General features: G+C 40.7%; 1 protein-coding gene across 1 annotated transcript in view; it reads left to right on the forward strand.

Annotated features, from left to right (window-relative positions):
* Window positions 1–1,153: 1,153 nt before the first annotated feature.
* Window positions 1,154–12,507, forward strand: part of TRIQK (triple QxxK/R motif containing) — a 60,691-nt gene continuing 49,337 nt past the window's right edge. The window contains exons 1-2 of the mRNA XM_077188031.1: window positions 1,154–1,178; window positions 1,964–2,055. Of these exons, the coding sequence (XP_077044146.1) occupies window positions 1,989–2,055 (67 nt within the window). The 5' untranslated portion in view covers window positions 1,154–1,178; window positions 1,964–1,988. The remainder of the gene's footprint in view (window positions 1,179–1,963; window positions 2,056–12,507) is intronic.

Here is a 12,507-nt window from a genome sequence, read left to right on the forward strand (position 1 = left end):
TAATACTATATGCAAAAATCCAGGAGCATAATCATGACTTGGCTTTAAGTGAATCATATTAGAACAATCAAGGAATCAAAATGAAATATTAAAATATTTCACACATATATAGTTTCTGCCCTACCATCAGGAGTATGGATGAAATAAAATTATTGTTGAAAAATCTGAACACTGAAAAATCAGAAGGTGCCCACGGTGGTTGTGGCAACTCCAGTCCCAGAGAGGCACAAGATTTCTTGGGAAGAAAATGTAATGTTGTGTCCAGTGAACTGCCACATTCAAAGCAGCTAAACATCTTCAGTGTGAGATTTCTTGACAAAAGAAAAGGGGACAAAAAAGTTATTTTGTCTCATGACTCCAAATCATGACAGGCTATTCTTCTATGGAAGCCATATCATTTAAAGCATCTATTAATCTTGCTATAGTAATGGCTGGAGAAAACTGTGGTTTGGTATGCATGCAGGACACAAACTCTGAGTAATAACTTCTCTGCAAGCTCATTTTCCACTGCCTAGGCATTTCATCTAGAAAGATGGGAAAGTTCACCTGTGTACGGCTTTCACTTCCAAAGTTCCAGAAGTAAACAAATTCGAGTATTTATTTTTCTGTGTATCTTTCCTTACAAGGGAGCGCTACCCTTGGTCATCAAGTGCCATTTCCCAAGAACCAAGGCATGCACTTTCAACATTAATCAGTAAACTGTTCTGAAAGTCAGAGGCTTGCTTCTTGCACAGAAGAATTATCTGTTGCAGAAGACCCAGCACCATCTCAAGGTACCCGCAGAATTACCTGTTGGAGTTCATAATTTTCCATGTGTTTTATTTTTAGGACCTCGAATCTAAGTTCCCACTTGGCTTGTAATGATGGGGTGCTGGAACTAGATGATTTTTATGGTCTCTTCCAACCCAATCCATCCTGTGATTCTACAATGTGAAAGTGGCTAATTGCTTTTCGCTCTACAAGTCTGGAGCAACACAGCACCGTCCCTGGAAAACCCTGCAACACACTGAGTGCCACAGGCGAGCGGGAGCCACCGCAAGCGCCGCGGGGCCGGGGCACAGCGGGCGGGACTGGGAGGCGGGGACGCTCGGGCAGGAGGTGGCGGGAGCCCCGCTAGCACAGGAAGTCGCCCCAGCGAGGGAGGAGGGAGGAGGCGGAGCTGTGCCGCTCGGCCCGAGGTACCGCGCCGCGTCCCGGGGTGGGCGAGCGGCCGCGGCCGCCGGGCCCGAGCGGGGCTGCCCCGGCGCCGGCCCCTCCCGCGCCGCGGGGCCGCCGCCATTGGCCCGCGGGCAGGGAGCCCTCGCGCCGGCGGCGCGCGCGGCCGGCCCGCTGACCGCCGCGGGCCCGCCCTGCCATTGGCCGGCGGGAAGCGCGCGGCCCCGCGATTGGCCGGAGCGCGCTGTCAATCCGGGCGGCCCCGCCCCCGGAGCGCCGGCTGGAGGGACTGGGGTGGGAGAGGGTCGGCGATGCGGCCGCCATATTGGGCGTGGGCGGGAATGGCTGCCGTGCTGCGCTGTTCTGCGGTCGCGTTTGGTGTTCCGTTTCACCGTGCCGGGACCTCTCGACTGCCAGGGCTGCTTTTCCGTGCTCAAAGCAGTATGACTCTGACCAGGCAGCCAAACTGGAGGGAAACAAACCCCTCACCGAGGTGTCCTCGGCGGGGCCGTGATCGAGGCCTGGCCCGGGCACGCAGCGGGGCCGAACTGGCCGAAGCGTGCGATGCTTTCATGGGAGGATAGCTCACGGTTTTCCTTCGTGAGCACGACTGCTCACAGACTGCCGGCCCGTTGTTGGATGTGTGTGCGAAACTCTGTCTTGTCTGAGGTTTTAGGGTGTCTGGCACTGGACAATCTGCTGCTCTGTGTGTGCTGACCGCCCACGTGCAGTGAGACCGGGCCGGCTGTGGGTGTGCAGTAAATCTGATCCAACCCGGAGTGTTGAGCTGGCTATGTTTGCCTTATAGGCGTGATGTGTTCCGGGTACATTGGATGTCTTTGTGTTCTCTGCAGACGGCTCTGGTCATGCCTGTGCTCAGAAAATCCTGGACAGAAATATGTGAGAATATGTGAGCTGCAAAAGCTTCTAAATGTGAAGTGTTGGCCGGGGATTCTCTACCATGCTGTTGATGTGGCTCTCAAGCTGCTCCACCTTCCATCAGCCCACACAGTTACAAGGACAGATCATAGTAGTATCAGAAACCCCCTCTGAAAGAGCGTATGGTGTAACTGGGCTGGATATGCAGCACACACCTTCACACTCAGTAATTCAATTGCATGTCATAGGTTTTGAGTTCCTTCCTGTTGGGGCCCAGGCTCATTCCTAAAGAGCTAATCAGAAGGGTAGGGTACCTGCTATTAAAGATGTATTTCTGTAGTGGAAAACTGTATAAAGTGATGTTTAAGATACACACTAAATTCTACAAATGCGGAGAAAATTGAACCATTTCTTAAGTACTGCATTTTGGCACGTCACCCTTGGCTGAATCACTTCACTCTTTGGTACAAAACTGGCTGGAGACAAACCATTGTTCAGAAAATAGTTTATCTGCTCACCTAAAGAAAAATTTGGCCAGTTTTTTTGTTGACATGATTGTCTTTCATCATTCATTAATAAAATTTATTCTCTAGGAATAATATGTCATTGTGAAACTTGGAAAGGTGTAAGTCTACTTCAGATATAATTTATGTGTAAATCTTCTAGCTAAACCTGGTTGAGAAGGAATAGATGAGCACAAGTAGATGACCTGAGAAGGTCCATCAACAGTCTTGGGAATTCTGTGAATTTATGTAGCCAAGAAGAGATTACCATAATGTTCTACAACTAACTTGCTGTGCTTAAAATAGTATTTTGTATTTGCAAAAACAATACAGAAAATACTTTCTCAATGCAAATGTGGGATCTCTTCAGACATCTAGGTTTTGAAAGATTACTTCAAATCAGATTACTAAAGCAGAGATGCCTTTCAGCAGTGGTAAATTTCCTCATGTGTTTCGCTTTAAGTCTTACACTGAATTTTGTACAAGGACATATATGTGGCTTTTATAAAGTCCTATAAACAGGAATATGTCTTCCATTTCAAGTACAAGCAACTGAGTTCCAGAGTTTATTACTGTATCACATTGAATGACCAGGATTTTTCCATACATTGTTCCTTAAGAGCATACTTTAGTGAAAGGTAATACACAAGGAGATACATACTTTCTTCATAAAATCGGGAGTAAAGGCAGTACCTTTATTACTGGTTTTTGCTTGGTTAGTTGTGGGCTTTTTTTCCATGAATTTGAACTATGCAGCGTAAGTTTATGTGCATTGAAAGGTGCTACACTCACTTCTGCCTGTTCTGGATTTCGTAGTTCTTGCTGTTAGACTCTGCAGCCTCTTCAGATTAGGAAGCCAGTTTGTGTGCCAGTTTGAAAATCTTCAACCTCACTATTGGTCAAAAATACAGAATGAAGTCTAGTCATGTAAGCTAATACATTAACGTCTGGTGCCACTCAGGGTATTTTTAGGATTTACTTAATTCAAGTATTTGAGCCATATTCTGGCAGCCCAGTCTAAAGGACACCTGAAGCTCAGTGTACTTTATGGCAGTAGCTCCAGGGAACATCCAGTTTTAGTAGGCCCTATGTAGAAAACAAGACAAGAGTTGTTTTCTTTGGATTCTATTTTTGCAGTGCAGTGAAGATACTATTCTTGAATTTTTCTGTGAAATTTGTTTCTCTAGACCATGAATTAGTTTTGGTTAGAGAATTTTTAATACTTTTCAAAATTAATTGATACCATTACTGTTACTGTTAATTGCAGTTAGAATTTTAGAGTTTCTGTGAGTTTTTATCATGACTAGGAAGTTGTTGGGTTTCTTTCTTTGGGATATTTCCATATTAATATAAATTTTGCATTAAGCAAGGCAAGCTGTGAATTATAGGAGAAGATAGGAGTTGGGCTAATGTTCCAGAATTGGGTTGCCTGTTAAAAAACACTCTGTTAAGTACTTGTGAAGAAAAAGTGAATTACTATGTTTACATGTTATGAGATATGTGAAGACAATGCAAGATAGGTGATTGTAAGATGTAGACAAAGAAGGCAGTCATTTCCATTTGCAGTAGAAATCTCCCCCAGCCCTCTGACTCTCATACAGTATGACTCTTGTAATGCAGTTGCTCCTGGGAAACAGGAGTGTGAAAGTCAATGTTTTCTGACCCAAACTCTGCTTTAAATTTTTCTGCTCTTGTGGATTTTTTCATTTGCTTGCAGGTTTACTTTTCTTGAGGAAAATATGTGAAGAGATTTACAAAATAAATACTAGCTGATCATTTTTCAAAATAAAAAATGAAGTGCTTTTCAGTGAATGGCTATCCTCATTCCAAGTGAAGTCTGCAATGATTAAATATTAAAATGATCCATGGTTTAAATTAATATAAAAATTTTTCAGGAGATTATTACAAAGATTAACATTTTTAATGTTTTAACAGTCCCATAGTTGATCAATCATAGGCACAGTGGAACTGCTTTTAGTTAACTAACCTGATGATCCTATATATCACTGCAGTATTTTGTACAACATAAACCTTGTGGCATGGTTGGTAGAGGAGATGAAGAAACTGTGTCTGTTATAACTCTTTAATTATCAGGTTTATTCTTGAAGTATTTTTTGACACACAAAATAAGCAGGTAACATTTTTTTTCCTTTTGAAAAGAAAACAGGAAAGAAAGGTAGTTCTAGAAAAAAAGTGGTATTTGCTGTAGAGCAAGCAGCTGTTGTTGCATGTAATGACAAACGTAGATGGTCACTGGCATGGCTGTGGAAGAACAACAATGTCTGTTTGCAGTGTGTGTTCTTGCATGTGTGTTTTCAAATAGAACTTGCATTAATGCAGCTTTAATATTGCAGAATTATCTGCAACAGCCTATGATTCCTGATACATTTTTATTCTTTAGAATTTTGTTTGAAGGTCATGGGAAAATGTCATGGAATCCCAGGTGCTTTTATATCACTAGCTGTGCACAGACACCCCTGTAATCAGTGAGCTGAGTAAATACTTGAGGCATTCCTGACAGGGACAGTGCTAATTCCTTTGTTTCTCATTTGTTTTGTGTTTTTTTTAGCCACAGGGCAAAAATCATCATTAGTGATTTTTTAAGTTTGATTCTGGCTTTCTAAACACACACTGCAGTTACAGTGAAGCTTTGCACAATACAGTTTATTGTGTCCAGAGATTTTTTGCAGTTTTAAATATAATACATACATAATCAAAATATTGTTCATTCATATGTTGTGATTGTTCTTGTCATCATCCTTCACTGAGTGTGATTTACAATCAAAAAAGAGGCAGAATTGGGAAGAAAGGCTGATGAATTAGCCAATGTAAACCCAGAAGGGTTTGTAAAGAAGGACTGGAGATAGGAAAGGAAGGATGCAGTAGAAATCCAGGGCTAGACGTTGTGCTGGTAAAATGAATAAATAAGGAAAGACTGTTCTGACAGCAGAAACTTATGGTGGAGAAGTCATGGCAGAAAGGACAAGTGTGAGAGGGGGAAAAGAGCAAATGATGCCAGTAACTTAGTGTTGGGAATGATAGTTGGAAAGTTAAAATCCAGAGGACAAGCTGAAGCACACAATTTTCTACACAAATTTGTTGTCACTTTTTAATGCTGTTATTTCTAGTTTTAGGTAAGACAACAAATTAAAAATGGGGTTGCATTGTCTGTAGTTTTTTGTCTCTAGCCAGGAAGCTGAATTAATTCTCATGTATTTCTATTAAAATAAAATAAGTAGTGAAACAAAATAATAACCTTTTATGTCATGAGCTGTTTTTTATATTGGGGAAACAGATTGGGTTGCAAATGTAGTAGGTTTCGAAGTCTCAATTGTTTTCTCCCTGGCTGTGCTGTGTGGTGTAAATGAAGAAAAGGTTACGTTTACCCATGATAATTCCCTCTCACGTTTACATTATCAATCAGCCTGTGTAGCTTTTTATGCTTTTATCTATTGTGTTTTCATTGTAATCTTTACATATAAAGTTCTCAATTCTGCAAACTCTTATGCTGAAATTTATTCACAAATGGTTCTGACAGATGTACTCTAGAAGCCTTAAATGCTGTAGTTTAAGATGGTGCCAGCTGGTTGCTTCTCCCCACCCCTGAGATTGCAGTCTGTATGGAGGAGCTGGCAATACCTGCACCTCAGTTCACTTCCCTCACCTGAGCTCACATTCCTTTTAGGGGGTTATGTGCTGATGTGGAGGCTGGGAATCAGATCCTGAGTCCTGGGCACAGAACATACCCCCTTTTGTTGTCCTTTCTTGCAGCCTCCTAAACTGTGGCAGGAGATTAAGCACCTGGGTCAGCAACATCTTAAAGCCTCTCAGATACCCAGATCTTGTTGAAGAGACTCCTCTGTGGTTTTGAGTTGAATAAGTTTAAAACTTTATTTTTTAAATTACCTATATTTTCAGTTTGTCACTGTATCAAGTCAGTGTGGAGGATATTTCCAAGCTTGGCTTTACCGTATCGCCACCTCTGCTTATACTCTGACTTTTGTCTGCTTTTAGAAGTGATCATGCCTAAAAGCTTATATTAAAACCATAGATCTTTCTTTCATGTAATATGTATGCTATAGAAATTGTTTAGTAGGTGGTGTGTTGCTCTCATTGTGTGAGGAGCTGGTTACACTGCCTCCAATTAAGATTGCATCACTTACTTTACTGCTAGACCAGTTTTGTATTACTTAGACTCTTGCCAAAAGGAAATTGTTAACCTGAAGCAGTGGATTACTTATTTTGTTTTTGTGTCTTGGCTGTCAAAGTGAAAGCACAGTATATAGCTAACATTTGGTTAGGTCCTTGATTTACTGTTACGCAACTAAAATTAATTTTAAAATTCGGACTGTACAGTAACAATAAAATGGATAAAGAGCTGCTGAGCTGCCAGCACTCAGAAGTAATGGCTGGGAGGCCACTGGCAATGGTTGAGAGCCTGTGGGGACTTGTTCCAGCATTTACATGAGGTGTGATGTGCTTGTTGTTTTGGTCAGTTGTCTGTGTGTAAACATACGAGCATAGTGGCAAAGAATGAGTAGTTCAGTGATTGCTGGATTGATGAAGAAAGGATGAAGTTTAAAGCACGGCTGAGATCATGTTAACATGAGTCTGTTAGAATGTAGTTCATGTGCCTACAAGGGAACAAGGAAAGCTGGATGTGTGTGCAGAATGGAAAAATCTTATCTTCTAGAGGTGCGGCTGAGGAAGGACTTAGAGGTTTGTGAGGAAGGTCCTGTAGACAAAGGGGACTCGAGTGCAGGGCAGTGTCAAGAATGTGCTGCCTAGGAGAGGTAGAAGCATAGTTTGAATAATAAGACCAGTGCAGGAATGTTGCATCGAGTTTTATTTCGATGGAAAACATGTCCTGAAAAATTTGAAAGCATGATGAAGGTCCTGAACAGAGTTCTGTTTGTAGAACTGCCCTTGGGAGGTGGGTTTGAGATTGGGTTCACGCTTGCCGTGGTGTTTCTGACCACACATCTGCCTTACCTTGGCCAGCTCGGTTAGCTCTCCCTCCCACCTGGCTGCTGCAGGGGCCCTCCTGCATACCTACTGTTTAGTGTCCTAGGCAAGGCTATGCTGAATCTGTTTGAATTTGTCATTTCTTCCCTTTGCAGAGGACATGAAAAGCATTGTTTCTGTTTTGTTGTATATATATATATATATATATATATGCAGAATGAAAAGCTTTAGATAATATGTTCTTTCAACAAATTTGAGTGTTATTTTAATGTGCTACTAAGAATTGCAGCAGCGAATAGTTTACTGGTTTTTTTTTATTCTGAAATAATGAAATGGTAAAAGCAAGGGTGGATGTTGCTTTCCTTGGAATTTTTTGACATGTTATTTAATTTATGAATGAATCTTCCTGTAATTTGGAATGAAAAGGTTAATAAAGCATTGTTAGATTGATGCTTACTTTTTATTCTGAAAGATAGCATAATTTGAAAGCCTGGGTTATTTTGGTATCTTTCTGTGTACACAAAGCTAGAGACCAGCAGGCTAAACAGGAAGGGTGTTCTGGAAAAAATATTATAGAGGCAAAACCTATTGAAAAAAACTTGAAACTATTTTCATTTCAAGTACACCAGTGGGGTTAAATAATACTAATAACTTCTGTTAGAGTAACAGATCATAATAATTTAAAACTAAAGTTCCTGGCACACTTGCTAATATCTTTTATGGCTTCATTAAAATACATCTGAAATAATTTACAGAGCAAGGCTTCTGGGTGAATTCTTCCAGTTCTGCATGGGAAGAGTGCCTGTTTATCTTCATGCATGTTTATATAGATCCATGGAAATTATGATGTAAATGTGGATGCTGTACTAAAACATAGCCATATATGCAGACTAAGGAATTCAAAGCATTTGTATTCTGTCATTTATTGCACACAAGTAATGTATATTGTATAGGCTTGGTTCAATTCTGTATCCTGACCATAGAAGGGCACTATATGTACTCCACCTTGAGGGGACCTTGAAGGGGAGGGAATAATGTGTGTAGGAAAAAGCCCAGGGTGATGACTCTCTTACCAAACTTGTCTCTTTCCTGGTTTTGAACCTTCACATTTACGCACGTTGCTGGAAGTAGTGAAGATCTGGAAGGGTGTTTCCCTTGTACAATACTGTTACACATTTTATTTACTCACCTTATTAAAATAAATATATAGGTCAGTGTGGAAACAACTGGGACAGCTGCAAAGCTGAGTGCATGGGATAAAGTCTTCTGAAAGGTAAAAGAGGTGGCAATTTAGCTTCATTTTCAGAGTTGACCCAGCTCTCCTTAAACTTTTATAGTTACTTACAGAGCTGTACAGCTGTTGATACAGTAGTGGCCAGACTGGGCAATTGTAGCAAGAAGGCAATAGACCTAGTTTCTTGTGATGTTAGTGTGTTCTTAAGAAAGCTAATCTGAACTCATTTAACTGTATGCTCTAGAAGGCTTTTCATTGTTGTATGTGATTTACAAGGCTAGATTTCAGGCAGTGCAATCACCTTCTCCTAATAAAACTTTATGGCAGAAGCACACATTGTGCTTTGACTCTAGCCAAGGGCATGTGCAAACCCCCTTGTCCTGGTTTGTCACCCAAGGACTCCCTAGTGCTTAGAGAGATGCACTCAGGCAATTGGAAATTTGAACAAATGGAGTGGATTGTCGTCTGCCATTTTATCTCAGGCTAGATTCCGTAAGAAATGCTCACAAACTGCTTTCCAAATGATGTCTTTTAGCAGTATTAAAACTCTCTTGTTTGTAACTGGTTTGCAGTATGGGAATCTCTCATCAGAGATATCTTTTAGGCCAGAAAAGGCCAACCTTTAATGCATTCGAATTCAGGATCTTAAAAAATGAGCCATCTCCTAAAGCAGCCACCCATAAAAAAGTGTTAATTTTGTATTTTACTACTTTTTTATGGTAAATAATATTTCATTCATACTGAATGACTCAAAAACAAAAGGAATACTTTTTTTAATGTTTCTGTCTCAGTGTCTTCCTTTCTTTTGGCATTCTTCTGGACAATGAACCCTGAAGTGAAATATCTTCCTTATGACACACACCTGCGTGCTGTTCAGGAGCAGAGGGAAGAGATGGGGCTGTAGTCTCCTCCCACCCTGTTCCTATTAGTGGGAAGAGCCATGAAAAGAGCCCAAACAGGCATTTGCACAAATGGTTGCATCCAAGATCTTCAGCTGTTCACATGACATTCTATTTCAACTGATAATTTTCTGCTGGTTGATGGGTTTTCATTTTGCTGCCTTTCTTCCCAGCTGCACTCCACAAATTTCTCTGCTTTAAAATGAGGCAAGGAAACAGTTTACCAGATTTTCTGATGATTATCAAAGCTTATTTTTTCATTTGGTGCATATAAAGGTTTTAGCCTGATTTTGATCCATTCATGTAATTCAATCTTTGTTCAAGGTTCCGATTGTAGATAGATATCAATGATCTTACACTCCCCTTTTTGCCCAAATACAACATAAAGCTCCCAAAGAGATGGTATCATGTAAGCTATTACTTTATTCTTTATCTTAAAAATCATTGCCTTTAATGGGATCTCTAGGTAGTTTTCAGGAGAGCCAAGTCTTGAGCAATTTAGATAAAATCTGCAGAGAGTGTGCTTGGCCTATTGTTTTGAACAACCTGGGAAACTACTGAGCTGATGTTATTTACACCGTATTAAACTTCTCACCCACTTATGGCCTAGTCCTTCAAAACCAAGTAGGACTTGGTTTTGAAAATGCAGCTGTTAACATCTATGGGTCTGTGTTCACTAAGGCTGACTATTAAGCTCATTATTAAGTGTTGTTGGGCTGAACTTTACATTTTTTCTGTTAACACTTAAGTTAGCTACTGGTTATCTACTGGTTTTTGTCTCAATTTAAAAGAAAGAAAGTACAAAAAAAGATACATTGCGTTAAGGCTGATTAAATGCATGCCAGCTTTATGTTCTGGTCTTTATGGGGAACATCTGCATCTGGATGCAGTTCTATGCCATGTGTTGCAGGAAGACCCTCCTCAGTCAGGGATGTTGGACCAGGTGACCCACTGTGGTCTCTTCTAACCTGACCCATTCTGTAATTGCTCTGTCTTTAATGAGCTGTTGAGGGAAAACGTAAGTACCAAACCTGTTGAAGGAAAATGTAAGTACAAAACCCACCAAATTAAAACTCTTTATACTTTATGTTTCTTCTGCCTGGTGACTAGACTAGGTGGTTTTTTTGGTTTTTTGTTTTTTTTTTTTTAAAAGCTGAATTGCTTTCCTGAATGCTTAATACAGCATGTGAAACAACAAAAAAAAAAGCCATAAAACTATTTTTCTTCATTTATAGATCAGCCTTTTTAATACTTATTGAGCTGCAGTAGCTTCAGAGAAAGGAAAAAAATGTGCATTTGTTCTGAATGCTGGATGGAGAGATTACCTGAAGTGGTGAGCTTCAATGGGCTCTTCTGAGAGCGAGCAGCGCTTTCAGGGCCCGGAGCATGCTTGCCACCATGGCTGATGAAAGAGGCGAAGGACGGGTCTTTCTCTGGAGATCTGAAAGCTTCTTATTACTTCAAAGGGACTCCAGGGACAAAGACAAACTTGGACTGCGGGCACAGGGTTTTATATGGGGAAAAGGAGTCGATCTGAGCGTCAAGGACCGGTGGGAACAGGTGAATGGGATGGGGTGGGGGGCAGCCAACCAGGGGAACCAATAGGGAAACAGGGGTGTGACACTGCAGCAAACTGGGACCGATGGGGATTGGGAGAGAACACAGAGAACACAAATATGTGAGAACGGGGGTTGAACTGGGGTGGAACAACTGTAGGAACCAATAGGACTTGAGACGTTACCATGTGCCTGCAGAGGCCTATGGGAGGGAGGCACTTCTGACCCTAATCTTAGAGGGGAGTTTCTCATTGCCTGCTTTGGCCTCCCCAGGGCTGAGGCGTTATAGCTCTGGTGGCAAGCCCTTGGGCCTCCAGGATTATCCTTTAAGTCTTGTTGTACACCAGGTGTAGTAATGGAACTAATAATTTGGTTTTGCTGAAGTGTTACGATTAGGTTTATGTGGACTCAAGTATTATTTGCTGCTGTCATTTGTAGAGTGCTTTCAACTTTTGCAGGCTTGCTCAGGATAAGAAGGGAAGCACTCATTTGGCTATAAACATGGTGACCAGTTCTGGCAATTACTATGACTTGAAGTCGTATGATGGGACGTGGTGTGATAATACAGTGAAATATGTTAGAGAAGGGCACATTTGTCTGCCTGCCAGCTTTGTGCCTGCATGATGTATTTGTGACTGTTTTTTCTTCTGGTTTTCAGTTATTAAGATAATTTTATTTGCCAAGAGTTGGGTTTCTGCTTGAATGATAGGCATATTCAAGGAAAGTGGATATCAATGTTAGAATTAATGGAGAAAAATTAAGTGGAGACTTAACCTCACATGCTTTAAAAAGTTTGGATTTTTTATAAACAGTGTGAGCCTGAAAAGAAAGGAAAAATTACAGCAGTTTCAAACTGTCTTGTTCTGATATATTACTTTAAAAAACCATTTCAGCTCTTAAATTATTTGCTCTGAAATATTTTGGTTTTAGTAGTCTTAAGGTAAGGCAAGTGAAAAGAGAGGCATCATAGAAATAAAAGCATGATAAATATGAAATTGCTACCTGTTCCAATTTTTTTGTGTGTTTGAATAACTTTAGAAGTTACAAGATTTATTTTCAATAAAGGTCACTACCCCATTTTGCAATACTGAAAACTTTGTGAATCACTGTTCTCTGGATGGTTGAGAACTGTAGTTTAAGGTGGATATACTAAAGGGAAGGATAATCCCTAAATACTTCTTCTCACTGGAGAAAGAAATCAGAATTTAATTTCCATCAAAACTGAGCCTAAGCTTAAAACTCTACAAATAAGAAATTAACAAGTGTGTGAAGCATTCAGGCTTATAGCAAGGCCATGGCTTGTGGCAGTCCCAGGA

The sequence above is a fragment of the Agelaius phoeniceus genome, chromosome 1 (assembly GCF_051311805.1).
Source record: "Agelaius phoeniceus isolate bAgePho1 chromosome 1, bAgePho1.hap1, whole genome shotgun sequence".
Lineage (NCBI taxonomy): Eukaryota > Metazoa > Chordata > Aves > Passeriformes > Icteridae > Agelaius > Agelaius phoeniceus.